Source organism: Sciurus vulgaris, assembly GCF_902686455.1.
Source record: "Sciurus vulgaris genome assembly, chromosome: 3".
Taxonomy (NCBI): Eukaryota; Metazoa; Chordata; class Mammalia; order Rodentia; family Sciuridae; genus Sciurus; species Sciurus vulgaris.
The window spans coordinates 111,411,525-111,427,009 of NC_136463.1; the positions used below are offsets into that span (position 1 = coordinate 111,411,525).

Sequence of the window (15,485 nt, forward strand, 5' to 3'; positions counted from 1 at the left end):
AAAAATGTTTTTGGTTTGTTTTTAAACAGTTGTTAGTATCTCATCCTTAGACATCTGAATAAATCTTTTAAAACAATATTTAAGGGAATGATAAAAATTAAGAATTGAATGTATACCCTTTTAAATTTGTATGTGTGCAAGGGATTTCTTGGTATTTGTTCAAATCAAATAGAATTGTTTCCTTTTAAAGAAATTGCATTAACAGAAGCTAAAAGTATTACAGAAAATAACTTTAACACTGGTTTTATATAAGAATTCAGTCAAATTGAACCAGCGATCTGAATAGAACCAGTGTTTTGTTTGAATACGATGCTTTAAAATCACTGTCTCTTTAACAACCTCTCCATAGTTCTTTGAATGGTTAATGAATGCATTAAAACAACAGTTTATAGTGCTAAATTCAATGGGTTTTGTTAATATTTATTTACAGTTGCCCATTCTTTCAAATAATTTGGTTTTAAGATGATTCAGAATGTATTAGTGAAAATTCTTCCTTAATTGGGAAGATTTTCTATAATCTGTCCAAAGAGGCAGGCCTGCACCCTGATTTAATAGCATAAGTATTTTCTATTTAAAAGATTTTCATTGCTAAGGTGTTCCTCTCCCTTTGACCTATCCTAGGACATTGTTAGTTAGGTATTAGTAGAAAGCTGAGCTCTTTTCTTCTGTATGCACTTCTTGAGATTTCTGTAACCTTGAAATAAGGTAAGAAATCTCATATTTGGTGAAGTGGCACAAGTTCATCTCCTTTGGCACAAAGGAGTGAAGAACTTGATGATTACATTTTAGTTTCTAGAAAGTTAGACTCTTCACTTTCTCATGTTCTTCTGAGACCTTCTATTGAAAGATGTGCCAAATGTCAAATGTCCCAGTAAAATACTTTTCGCAGACTTGAAAAAAGGTTGAAGAGCTATCCCTAATTGACCATAATAAAAGAAATTATAGGCATTTATCCCACTGACATTATCTGATGTGAATGATCCATGGAGTATAAAAACCAAAACAATTGGAAGTTAATTAACCTTGCATCGTTGAGGTGGGGAGCACTGTTTTGCTGCAAAAGAGGATTATTACATTTGCTTGGTACTTTTTTTGTTACCCAAATTATTTTTTTCCTAGGAATTTCTGGAGTAGGGCAAGGTCACTAAAAGTTATAGTTCATGTCTTGTTGGTTTATTTGAATGTTAATAAGTGAAATCATTTTATAGAATGCAGATGAATATCAAGCTTCTGCTAATTTCAGAAATCAATTTCTTTTTACCTCAGCCCAGAGAGCATGGGACTTCTTGACCCAGCCACCAGTGATGGGCGAGTTATTTTCTTCTTACCCTGGCAAAAGATGACTATTGCTGGCACTACTGATACTCCAACTGATATCACACAACACCCTATTCCTTCAGAAGAAGATATCAACTTCATTTTGAATGAAGTGCGTAACTACCTGAGTTGTGATGTTGAAGGTACGTGTTTCTTTAAATTTGACCCCCCTTTGATATCTCTCATTGGAATTGCCTTGACTCCATTCTGACTCATTTTCACCCCTGGCCTACCATAATTCAATGTGCTGCCTACTTCTGCTACACGATTTATGAGGACCAAATTGTCACACAATGGAAAGCAATTGTCTTTTCTTCTCTACTTTCTGCATTCACTGGAAACTCATGCAGTTCATTTCTGAAACATTATAATGGCAAGATAGGGGTACTACACTCCAGTCTAAACAGTCATGCACTTCCAGAACAGTCTGGAATGTTTGAGTCACTGTTTAGTTTTATAGCTTGGGAAGGTCTGATATAGTATATCCACAGGAAATAATTAAGCCAAGAAATGAGAAGGCAGAAGTTTATGTTCTAACAAGCTTCATGGTTTGTATCTTAGTTCATCTTGTGTTGCTTAACAAAATACCTGAGATAGAAGCTTTATTTAAAAAAAAAAAAAAAAAAAAAAAAGATTATTTAGCTCATAGTTTTGGAAGCATAAAGTCAAGATTGGGCAACCCCATCTGTTTGGCCTCTGGTAATGGTCTCCTGACTGTGTCACCACAAGAGGGATAGCATGTCATAGTGGGAGTACATATGAGAAAGCAGAGGAGGGAGCAGGAAAGAGAGAATGGGGGAGGAAGCAAGAAAATAAGAAGGGTCAAGATTTGTTCTTTTATGACTACTTTCTCATGGGAGCTCTCCTGGCTTGGCAGCCTAACCCACTCTGTGAGACTAATGTTAAATTCTTTCACAAGGGTGGTCATAATGCAGTCATCTTCCACTAGGTCTGCCTTTTAAAGTTCCCACAACCTTCCAAGACCATTGTAATGGGGACCAAGCTTCCAGCATGAACCTTTGGACAACAAACCATATTCAAATCACAGCAGTCTGTTACTGTGTGGAAAGTTCAGTGAAGCCACAGTTTACATCTTTTCAGTTATTACCTGGGTATTTAACTTGGATATCAAACCTTTTTTACAGTGACTTTGTATAATGAATATTATTTTTCCATGATAATTCCAGAAATTTCCCAACATTATCCTTCTGTTATTTCCTGTCTCAGTTAGTAGTCTCACCATCTACCCTTCAAACCCACATGTATTCCTTCAGTTCAATCATCTTCAGAGGTGTCCTTTATGGTAACTCTTCATGGTAGCAAAATATTCATACTTGAGAAACCACCAGCCAGGCACAGAGACCATGCCTGTAATCCCAGCAATTACAGGCTAAGGCAGGAGGATTGTAAATTTGAAGCCAGCCTCAACAACTTAGCAAGGCCTTATGCAACACAGAGAGAACCTGTCTCAAAATAAAAACAAGGGTGGGGAGATGCTGGGAATATAGCTCAGTGGTAAAATGTCCCTGGATTTAATCCCAAGTACCGAAAAAACAAACAAACAAACAAACAAACCCAAATACCTCTCCTCTCATGAGTCATAGTGCTACTATATCATAACATGATTATTGTAGGTAATAGTCCAAAATGTATTCTCAGTTGGAGCTACTTGAGGGTAAGGATCCGCTTTTTCAACTACAAAGCTTATTGTCTAACTGACATGTTGCTCATGATAGTTGTAAATTTAAAAGGTCAGTTATAGATGCTCTCAGGGATTTTTGATATTGGTAGCAGCTTGAAAAATCTTCCTATATTAAAGCAGATGGTTTAACATTTTTGGAAAATAGTCCATGTATTTATATTATCAATTTTATAATGCTGGCTTTAGTGAAGGACATGTGGGTACCATTTTAGGACATGCAACTCATTGGCATCTGTAAATCCTTTCTCCCTGAAGGATTTTTTTTTATTGTGTGATCACATATTTACAAACAAACATTTTTGAAAAAATGGTTCAGATTGCTCTTTTCCTTTAATCAATTAATACATACTATATGCTTAGTTGTTTTTAGTCTAAAGTAACAGATATAATTTCAGTCTGAATAGAGCCTCTTTAAATATTTGCAATAATAATATAAATGTCTTACATATAATTGAAATCTACATGGCTAATGTTTTTGTTTTTTGAGATGGGATCTCACTACGTTGACCAAGTTGAACTTGAACTTGCCATCCTCTTGCCTCAACCTCCCTAGTAACTGGGATGACAGGTGTGTGCCACCTTGCCCTGCATGCATGGCTAATGTTTATACTTATACACACAAAAAACACTCTCACAGTTATTTGAGAAGTACTCATGCCTTGTTAACTTCCATATTTAAATATTCAAACTGTATTGCAATTTTATCTTGATACTTTATTTTTCCTTTGAAAGTTTAGGAGTAGCTTCAACATTTGGGTACAATTATATTTGATTCAATGCATTTATTATTAATAATGAATCCTACTTTATTTCATATTGACCTGTGTATAATCATTGTTTAAAGTGGGTTTCTGTCTGGGCCTTAAGAGCATACTAGTTTAGGGGCTGGAACTGTGGCTCAGTGGTAGAGCAATTGCCCAGCATGTGTGAGGCACTGGGTTGGATCCTCAGCACCATACAAAAATTAATAAAATGAAGGAACAAAAAAATCTGAGAGAAAGGGCACTACTTCATGGATAGACAAAATTTTAAAAAATGAAAGAAAAGAAAGATCAGTAAGTTCAGATTATTGGAGAAAATATTAATATTAATTCAATTAATATTAATCAATTCAAGAAAATATAAGATTAATTCCAAAATGTAAAGTTCAAGTGTGGTAAGGGTGTGAAACCTAACTGCTTACACAGCTGAGAGGCTGGATGTTCTGGATGCAGTGTGGGTTCCTGGAGGCTGCTCTGCCCATGTGTGGCAGGCATCTCCACTGGAGGAGCAAGCCTCAGTCTCTGACAGGGTCTTGGAGCACTTTGAATCTGTCCATAAATAGAAGGAAGACTTGGAATTACCTGGTTAATCCATAGACAGCTTTTTAATTGACATCTTTTGGTAGTCAGGGCATGGGTGAACTAACAAAGAACTGTTAATTCTGATGTTTGGTAAAAGAGGTTTAAATTATTATCTAAAAATTACAGATCAGACCTTTTTCCTGGTGGCCTGGGGACATCTTGAAAGTCAGAGTCTTCCAGGTAGCAAATATCCAGACTGAAAGCAGAGGTAACAGCTCTGTCACAGATGTCACTTGTTTCCCTGTGTGTACCTCCTATCACATCTTCACTATATATAAACCTATGCTTTAAAAAAAAATAAAAAATTGACCGTGATTCTTTGTAGCCTTTCCCCCCCAATTCTTACTTCTAGTTTACAAATGACCTCATATTTGAGGAATTCCCTTTTTTCTTGATAAAATGTGTCACTTAGCTGACTTAAAGTGTCTTAAAGTGAAGATGGTCACATTTGTATATTTTCCCCAAGAATCTCAGTGAAACCTGCAATTCTTATCTATACTAATGAGATGTGAGAGAGAAACTCAACTTCAGGCAGTATTCAGTCATTTGATTACATGCAGTTACTACGCATATTTTAATATTTTCATTTGTATGTTTTGTTTTTTAAAACTGCTATTATTCAGTGTGTATTATGCAAGACACTCTGCTCAGCAGACATATTGCTTATATTATACCTTTGTTTCTTATAACAACCTTATGATGTGTATTTTGCAAGTTCCACAGTGGTTGAGAAAACTTGTTTTCTGTCCATAGCTAGTTAGTGTTGGAGCCAAAATGCGAGCATAAGTAAGTCTGATGCTAATATGCCCTTCTAAATACTGCACAGTATCCTGATTAGTAGTTCTAAATTTCATGATGTGATATATCTGCTAAGGAGTGGGTTAAGTCTATGAATTCATTTAATGGAAACTACTGGACCCCTCTAGAATGACAGTGACCTTTGTTCTTTCTGGCCTTATTTGAGTTTGAATGTTAAACCAGAGAGGCTTCATACCTTATAACTATTCCCTTGGGCCAACCCGCCTTCTCCACAGATTTAAAAATCAAAAGTTTGATTTAGGTCCTGGTTTTGAAATGGTTTGCATTTACCAGGTTTGAAATAATCATTCTAAAAGGATTTATTAAATGGATAAGTAAAATTCTGACAACAGTTTCTGAGCCTCCCCAAATGGCTATATCCTTAAGAGAAAAAAAAAAAAAAAGTGTCAAATCTTAACACTCCATGCTGTTCACAGCAGCTGCCACACTTCTGCAAAATGCGACGGAACAATTCTGCAAAGCGTTTTGCCTGTTGGGAACAAGACCATGTCTTCTTTTACAATTTAGAAAGCCTTCCATTCACAGGCTGAATTTTCTAGATTACTTGTTTGTTCTTTTCTGAAATGGGTAATTGATAGTTCTGCAGTTCGTATTGAGTTAGGAAGAAAAATGATCTTTTGAAAAATGTATCATTAAGTCTGCTGTGTAGAGGTTAATCAGAAGGATGCAGTGGTGAGACTAAGCTATGACTTAACTGGATTGAGAGAGACAGAAGATTTGCTGAGTGCTTTATCCACGTAGTTTTTCTGGAGTGCTTCTTTAGGCAGCATCTCTACTTGTACACAGGTTTTCACATGTGCAATTAGTAGTGTTTATAGATTGCCTGTTATTCAATTAACAACTGAGCTGGCCATATCAACTCACTGCAGGCCTGCCTTTCCTCTGCCAGAGATTGTACCAGGGTTATCAACTTACACAGGCTTGGATGTCTTCCAGCTGTTTAATTATAGTGTCATGCGCTTTGCTTTTTCTAGTTTCATTAGTTTATAAATGTAATATGGTATCTTATTTCTGTGATTAACACTTCATTTCAGCAGGTTAAACATGCTGGTAGAGAAGTATTGATCTCTGACACTATTTCCCCTGTGTTCACTTAGATATTTTCACATGGCTTTTATTGATTTTTTTGGAAGTGGCAAACACGAGAAAGAACACCCCAAAATGTATGCCTAAATAACTAATGTGAAGCAAAACCACACTTTAGCTCTTAATTGTCACTTCCTGTAGGCTTCATTTTCTACTAATTTTAAAACAAACACTTGTCCTGCCAAGTATGAGTAAGAATATTAATTATAATTTGAAGCAATAATATCATCCTTATTTTTTTTAACCAACCATCAAAAATATCTTTCAACTTTACTATTTCCATTTTACACTTCATATCTTAAATATAGTAAAACCTGAATGAGTTGTCAGGGATGTAATAAAAATTTTTCTTAAACATAATGGTAGAAAGGCTGTTTTACTTTCTCACTACCTTTTGAAAATATTGCCAGATACTTTTTTTACACATCGAAGGTACTTCCCCCACATCCACTCCCCCCGCATTTGGGAAATTTGCACCTAAAAAATCACTGAATGCCATCTGGGCAAGATAATCAATTTTTAATGTTGGTTTTGTCTTCAAATTTGTTTAAGAATAGTTTTGTTTCCTTTCATTTTGTTTGATGTATAGCATTATTAATTTGAAAGGGAATATCCAAATGTTTAAACACATAGTATTAGAAACCTTTGAAGCCTCTTGGCTCACAGGCCCAAGTTTTCTTGTTTTTGATTTTGTAATATAAGTTCTTATGGTTTTACATAAAAAGTTCAGGGAATGCTTTAATATTGCACTTAAAATGTATTGATAACTGTACATGATCCTTTACTTGGTACAATATTTAGGGTATTGAGAAATGTTAGAATTCACATTGCTGAAGACTTTCAACCTGGCAAGAAAGAAAAGAGATAAATAAGACAAAATCTTATTTAGCTCTGTTGACAATATGAAAACCAGAAAAATCAAGATGAATCTTTGAGCTCTGAAGCATAAAAGCCCTAGGTTATAGTATTTTCTTCATGTTTCACCATGGAGAATTAAAGGAGACTATGTTTGCTACCTATTTTGGCTACAATTGTGTGGAAGAACCAGTTTCTGGATAAGAATTTGAGGGTTGGAATACTTAAATCAAGTAAAAATATGTTTTATTTCTTTGCATTCATGAGATTAGTAAGAGAGGAGGATAGTTTGAAATGATAAATATGGAACATAGGTGACAGTAAAGTGGGGATGAAGGATGCTGTCACAGCAGACTTTATTCTCATGAGGAAAGCAAGTACAGTCAGATTTCAGTGGAGGGATGCTCCACTAGAGATGTTGGTCAGGTGGCCATGGTGTAAGCAACCAGCTTACTGATCTACCAGGACTAATCTGATGTCTACTGTTTGGAGGATTTTCTTAGGGCTGCCCTGGGCACTATGCTAGCTATGAGCTAATAGTGGCTCTTTTAATTTACATTAGTTAAAATGAAATGAAGTTTGAAATTTAGTTCCTCATGTGAATCACATTTCAAGGGCTTAATAGCCACATGCCTCTAATAACTAGTGAGTTGGATTGGGCGAATATGGAACATCCCCATCACTGCCGAAAAATCTGTGGAACTGTCCTGTCCTTCAAAATATGGAGATATTTAAATATACTGTAGACTCATTTTTGTTTAAATAGATTTTATTTTTTAAAACTTATAAAGCCACTATATATGCATCATAGAGATATCTAACATGTTAAGATGTACAGAGTTGGAAATATTCATAACTCTATCACCTGGTGGTGAAATTCCCTTTATGTTTTTGAAAATTTTTATACATATATAGTTGAAGTCATATCATTTTTTAAAGTTTTTTGCTTTATTTTATTTTATCAAATAAACTGTGGTTTTAAAATGATTTGTTAATTTTAATAAAATGTATTTCATTAAATTCTATTTTAATTTAAAATAAATAAATATACTGCAGAGACGGAAATACTCAGTTGAATGCAGTCACTGAATTAGGGTAGGGGTTAAGTTGTTAAATAAGGCAAAAAAATTGAGTAAGTTATAAAAGAATTCCAAATGTAAGAATATTTCACAGGTGGTGAATTGAGTGATTCAACTATATCTAAGATGCATGACCCTTATTTTTCTTTATTCTATCACCTCCAAGTAGGTTTCCCCATGGTTACAACATGGCTGCAGCAGCTCCAGGAAGAAGGAAAAGATGTAGTAATGATTCCCCACCTACTGCTTCTACATCTTTTTCTTGAGTAAATTTTAATTAGTTTTAGCAGTGTACAGGACTTCTGCTGTGGATTAGAGGTTGCAAAGAGAGAACTCTGTTAACTTAATTGGTTGCTATTTTTATTTAAGGGATTAGAATTAATGTTTCAGATTTTAACTGTTTGGTGCCCCATGAACATAAATAACAGCTGTGGCCCTAAGCAGTCATTAATGAATAGGAACGGTGGGGAGGTACAAACTTGAATGTCAGCAGCAAATACCATTTTGGATAATCCATAGAAATCATTAAATCTCAAGATTGGGAGGGAACTGATAGATAACCTGATCTCTAACTATCTTCTGGCCTAATAATATAAAACAGTAGGCCAATAAAGACTGTCATATTTTAAATAAAATTTTATTATCCTTAAAATGTGTCTTTTTAAGTTGAGGTAATCTCAACACTTATCTGGTATGATTCTCAGGCTAAACAGCTGAATGCTAAGATCTTAAGAAAAATGAACTTTTTAACACATTGTGAACACTTTCTAGTAGTGGTTGGTTTGTTTTCTTTGAGGGTCAATTTCAGGAGTAAGGATTTAAAGTGGAATTAGTATACTTAATGTTTTATTCCATGCACCTTTGTGAATGAAAAATGTGAATATATTGGTCTTCTTTCAGATAATGCAAATATATAAATGTGTTTGCCTGTTAAAATGGAAAAGGTAAAGCATTTGCTACAGATTATTTACATAAGCTTCAAATTTATTCTGGAAAGCCTAATTTTCCATCAAATAATTTAAAAATTAGTTAGAGGAATTCAAGAATTGAAACCAAATTCCTGATCAGCGTGGCTACCTAAGGAATTTCACAGACATGGAGGGGACTGTGTGGTGACCATAATGATGTTGTAAGTGGGTTGGCTAAGTTTTATTTTTGACTCCGAAGGGGATGTGAACTCTAATGGAAAATACTAGTAATTTCCTAGTTAGTTTTTTGGTAAAGATTCTAAAAACTTTGCACTCTTTGTGTTGAGGTTTTTTAAGACTTATAGAGTTGTGTAAAGCAGAAATTAACTCCTAGTCCTCAGAAGCCATTCGAACTAAAGCTCTTGAAGATAGTGCCTTTCTTAAAGGGGCAGACCTGGGGCTGTAATCCCAGCACGGTCCCCAGCTGGCAAGACTGGAAAGCCGAACCCATTACTTCTGTCCTTTCTTCCCTAGTTTCAGTTTCAGTGTTTGGCTGTGGGCTTGACTAAACGTCCCTACGGTGGTGTGTGGGCACCTCTTCCTTCACCTGACAGTCATTTTAAAGGTATAACCCTCAAGGAACTACATTAAGATATGCTGGATTTACTTACTTTTCTTTACCACAACTCTGTTTTTCATTGTATGTTCAAATGGGGAGATTTTCTGTCAGCCAGTGTAACTTGTTTCTAGGGCCTTTCCCCCATACATTGAAAGGCACATTTAATTTTAGGACTATCTCAATCATTTCAAGGAATTGTTGACGCTATACGGAATTGAATGGATGTGTACCTAACTGCTTTTCAGGTGGTGCTGTGTATGGAAGCAGAGAGTGCTTACTGTGCAAGGGTGTATGGCCAAGGGTTCAGGTCCAGCCACCCTCTGCTCACAAATCTATGCTCCCTGCCCAGCATTTATTAATTCAAACTAAGGCATGACCATGGTGTAGGCTTATAGAGGTCCTGATACTTATGTGCACTTTTTTTTTTAAACTTTCTCATACTTGAAATTGAATTGCATTAACTTTTCCTTTGTCTTGAGTTTTAAATTGTGGTTAAATCTATAGAACATACTATTTACCATTTTAGCCACTTTTAAGGGTACAGTTCTCTGGCTTTAAGGGCATCCATATTGTTGTACAACTGTCACCATCATGAATAAGTGAATTTATTCATTCTCCTAATCTGAAGTTCTGTACCCAATAAACACTAATGTCCCATTACCCCTGCCCCACCTCCTGGCAGCTACCATTCTTTTTTTTTTTTTTTTTTTTGAAATTTAAAAAAAAAATTTTTTTTAACATGACAGTAGAGTACATTTTGAAATATTATACATAGATAGAAAAAGTTCCAGTTAGGATCCCATTATTGTGGTTGTATATGATGTGGAGTTACATTGGTTGTGTATTTATATGTGAGGATGGGAAAGATATGTCCAATTCATTCTACTGTCTTTCCTGTTCCCATCCCCACTTCCCTTCATTCCCCTTTGTCTAGTCCAGTGAACTTCTAATCTTCCCCTCCCTTGTGGGTTAGCCTCCACTATCAGAGAGAACATTCAGCTTTTGATTTTTTGGGACTGCCTTATTTTATTTAGGGTGATATTCTCTAGTTCCATTCTTTGGCTGGCAAATACCATAATTTCATTCTTCTTTATGACTGAATAGTATTCCATTGTGTATATATACCACATTTTCTTTATCCAGTATCCATTGTAGGGCACCTAGGCTGGTTCTATAGCTTTGCTATTGTGAATTGAGCAACTATAAACATTGAAGTGACTGTGTCTCTGTAGTATGCTGATTTTAAGTCCTTTGGGTATAAACTGAGGAATGGGATTACTGGGTCAAATGGTGGTTCCATTCCAAGTTTTCTAAGGAATCTCCATAAAAGAGATTTCCCTACAGAGTGGTTGCAACAGTTTGCAGTCCCACCAGCAATGTATAAGGGAACCTCTTTCCCCACATCCTTGCCAACATTTACTGTTGCTTCTTTTCTTTTCCTTCCTTCCTTCCTTCCTTCCTTCCTTCCTTCCTTCCTTCCTTCCTTCCTTTCCCCCTCTCCCCCACCCCCCTCCCTTCCTCTCTTCCTTCCTTTCCTCCTTCCCTCCTTCCCTCCTTCCTTCTTTCTTTTCTTTCTTGTACCAGGGATTGAAACCAGGGGCACTTAACCACTAAGCCATATACCCCAGTCCTTTTTAATATTGTATTAAGAGACAGAGTCTTACTGAATTGCTTAGGGTCTCACTAAGTTGCTGAGGCTCTTTTGGAACTCATGATCCTCTTGCCTCAACCTCCCAAATTGCTGGGATTACAGGCATAAGCCATAGCACCCAGCTGCTTGTATTCCTTTTTTTTTAAAATTTTTAAGTTTTTATTTTTACAGACTGCATTTTGATTCATTGTACACAAATGGAGTGCATCATTTCGTTTCTATGGTTGTGCACAATGTAGATTCATACCATTTGTGTAATCATACATGTACATAGGGAAATGATGTCTGTCTCATTCCACCAGTTTTCATACTGCTTGTATTCTTGGTGATTGCCATTCTGACTGGGGTGGGATGGAATCTCAGTGTGCTTTCGATTTGCATTTCTCTAATTGCTAGAGATGGTGAACATTTTTTTGTATATTTTTGACCATTCATATTAATTCTTCTGCAAAGTGCCTGTTCAGTTCCTTAGCCCATTTATTTATTGGGTTATTTGTTGTTTTGGTGTTTTTGAGTTCTTCGCATAGCCTGGAGATGAATGCTCTGTCTGAGGTGCCGGTGGTAAGGATCCTCTCCCATTCAGTGGGCTATCTGGCAGCCACCATTCTTCCTGCTGCTTCTATGAGTTCGAGTACTCTGAAGTACTTTATAAAAGTGGGTTTATGCAATATTTGTCCTTTTGTGATTGGCTTATTTATTTAGCATCACATCTTCAGGGTTCATCCATCTTGCTGCGTGTGGTAGAATTTCTTTCCTTTTTAGGAATGCATAATATTCCATTGTATGTATGTACCACATTTTATCTATCTGTTGATGGACACTTGGTTTGCTCCTACATTTTTACTTTTGTCAATAGTGCTATTGAACAAGGGTGTGCAGGATTTTCTCCATTCTTAATTCTTTTGAGTATATATATCCAGAAGTGTAATTGCTGGATCATGTGGTGATTTTAAATGTTTCATTTTTTGAGGAATTCCCATATTTTATTCATAACAGCTGTGCCATTTTACTTTGTACCAGCAGTGCATGAGGTTTCCAATTTCTCCCTTTTCTCACCAGTATTTATTTTTTATTTTTTGTTCTTCTGCTTTTGTTTGATAATCATCCTAATGAATGTGAAATGATATCTCATTGTGATTTTTATTTGCATTTCCCTAATGCTTAGTGATGTTGAGCATCTTTCCATATGCTTGTTGAACACTGGTATATCTTCTCTGGAGAAATGTCAACTCCAGTTTTTTGTCTATTTCTTAGTTTAGGTTATTTGTTTTAATGAGTTTTAGGAATTCCTTTTATATTCTTTATATTAGCCTCTATTCAGATATATAATTTGCAAATACTTTCTAATTACATAGGGTGCCTTTTCATTCTATTGATAGTATCCTTTGATACAACAAAATTTTTAATTTTGACAAAATCTTTTTATGTATTCTTTCTTTTGGTTATCTGTACTTTTGATGTTATATCCAAGCAACCACTGCTAAATCTAGTGTCATAAAATATTATCCTGTTTCTTCTTATAGTTTTATAGTTTTTACTCTCACATGTAGGCATTGATCCATTTTGAGTTAATTTTTGTACATGGTATAAGGTAGGGTTCAACATCATCCATTTGCAAGTAGAGATCCAGTTTTCCCATTGTTTTAAAGTTTTCAAGAGTATTTACAATAGGTATATTATCAATATAGGTAATGTCAGGGAGTTTGGAGAAGGAGGCCCAAGATGCAGATAAAGCAAAATTGTACTTGCATTTCTCTTATCCAGTAATGGATTAACTGACTTACCACAGTAAGTACAGCAGCAAGGACAAGGCAAACATTCACTCTTCTGTAGTCCACATCATCAAGTAATTTTGGGGTTGGTGCTTGTAGTCATTTCCCTGGTGTAAATGGAGAAAGAGCTGAGCAATCCCTGAAGATGATCTAGATATAGAAGGGTAGATTCTGAAAACCCTGCCTTTGGGTCTTGCCCATGCCCTGCTTGTAGAACAGATCACAGTTGATCCATTCTCCTCAGCCATTTTTAGGTCAGAAATGCTTGCTATTCAGCAGCTGTCTAATTGTAATCTAACCTCCCTAGATTCTTGGTATCTGAAGACATATTGTATTTGCAAAGGTAGTAGGAATGATTTCATGACATCTTGAGTGCTGAGAGAACTTAGATACACTGTAACACAAGTATTACCCACCTACTGGGAGAAGCCAATATAACTATTTCTGTGTCAGTTAGAAAGAGAAAAGGATGAGTAAATAAAGGTAAAGTATGAAAATTGTCAACAATTGAGAGGCAGTACAGTTGAGTGGGTAAGAATATGGACTTTAAAATCTGAAAGATCTAGGTTCTGATGCTATTCCACCATATAAAAGATGTTTGCCTTGTTCACATTGGTTGCCATATTTGATTGGTTAAACTTTGTACTCTGTGTGGTGAGGATAATAATACCCAGGGCTGTGGGGCTTTATGAGATGAATAAAATGAGATGTGTATGTCGGGAGTTTTTCCCAGTGCTGGGCCTGCTGTAAATTCTCAGTGCGTGGTATTATGAGAGAAGAAAATATCCTCTTATATGTTTGTTTATTTGTTTAATTTAATAAGGATCTTTGTCTTCTCTAGGAAGAGACAGCAAGATGTATTGTAGTACGAACTTGACAATTCATAAGTCTCTTGGATTGTTTTTGTTTCTACTTTTTTTTTTTCTTTTTTCCCTTTAACTGCTCCAGGTTGATCCAGATAGAGAGTTCCTAATGTTTTTTCATTTTTGGTTTTATTATTGCTATTATTATTATTTGTTCCCCATCCCCGCCACAATGTTTGTTTCTTTTGCTTCCTATTTTGAACAGTTTCAGTGATTTTCAAGGTTTTTTTTTTTTTTTAGGTGAATTATCTTTGTTACAAAATATTAATTCTTCCTGAATTTTCTTGCACTGATCCAATCTTTTAATTCCTATATTTAAGGACTTTTCTCTCCCTTTTAAAATGCACCCCGATATATTCCTTTTGCTGAATATTTTCCTGCTTGTTAATTACTTTGTACTTTTGTAGAAATGTTTTTGAGTAATCCTCATAACCCATGGTATCAATCCCTACCAGTGAGAAGAGGGGATGTCCTAGCTGCATGGAGCGGTATCCGCCCCCTTGTGACTGATCCCAAGTCTGCAGACACTCAGTCCATCTCCCGCAATCATGTTGTGGACGTCAGTGAGAGTGGCCTTATCACCATAGCAGGTATGGGTTATTTCTCTTTTATTTGGATATGATTTAAGTACGAGCTTGACTTAAATTGTCCCATGAAATTATCTTCTAGCTCAAATGAACAAGTGTTTTCTTCTTATGATTCTGAGTAGTCATTACTCATTGCTTTGGAATTTTGTTATTGATAGGTCAGTAATTTGTTAGTAATAAAAATAAAGATGACAACTCTCACAAATTTGTTTATGAATTTCTTTGTAGGTGGGAAGTGGACAACTTATCGATCCATGGCAGAAGATACTGTGAATGCTGCTATCAAGATCCACAATTTGAAAGCAGGACCAAGCAGAACAGTTGGACTTTTCCTTCAAGGAGGGAAAGATTGGAGCCCCACACTCTACATCAGGCTTGTCCAGGATTATGGGCTTGAAAGTGAGGTGGGTGTGCATTGCCACATCTTTACCCTTTACCTTATCTCCCACTATTGCCACTAAGAGAATTGGCAACCATGGCAACCATGATGTGGTCTCCCTGCTTTAGAGTTTCCTTCTCCTGGGACAGATTCTGTGTACTGCAAAAGTAATCTTAAAAAAAAAAAAAAAAAAAAAAAAAAAAAAAAGATTATCCCACTTTGCTGCAGTTGCCTAGAAAACAATGTACATTTTAGCTTCTGTTCTGAAACCTGGAGTTCATTTGGTTTGTTCGTAGCACACAGAGTTTCCCAAATTCTTTCATCCCAAGCATAAGGGAGGCTGTTCTTCAGAAGTGATATCAGGAGCAGAATGAAGTTGAAGCTTCATCAGTCATCGATACAGTGATGCATGCGTAGCTCAGTTAATGCTGGCCTAAGCATTAGAAGCCCAAGTGGTTTCCTCCCACAAAACCAAAACCTAATACTCTCCGAGAACTATTAGTTA

General features: G+C 35.8%; 1 protein-coding gene across 1 annotated transcript in view; it reads left to right on the forward strand.

Moving 5' to 3' along the window:
* The window catches only part of GPD2 (glycerol-3-phosphate dehydrogenase 2), a gene marked incomplete at its 5' end in the record, with an annotated part of 95,385 nt that overhangs the window by 67,581 nt on the left and 12,319 nt on the right, over positions 1-15,485 (forward strand). Inside the window, 3 exon segments of the mRNA XM_079131786.1 lie at positions 1,267-1,460; positions 14,470-14,604; positions 14,830-15,005. Coding sequence (XP_078987912.1) covers positions 1,267-1,460; positions 14,470-14,604; positions 14,830-15,005 — 505 coding nt within the window.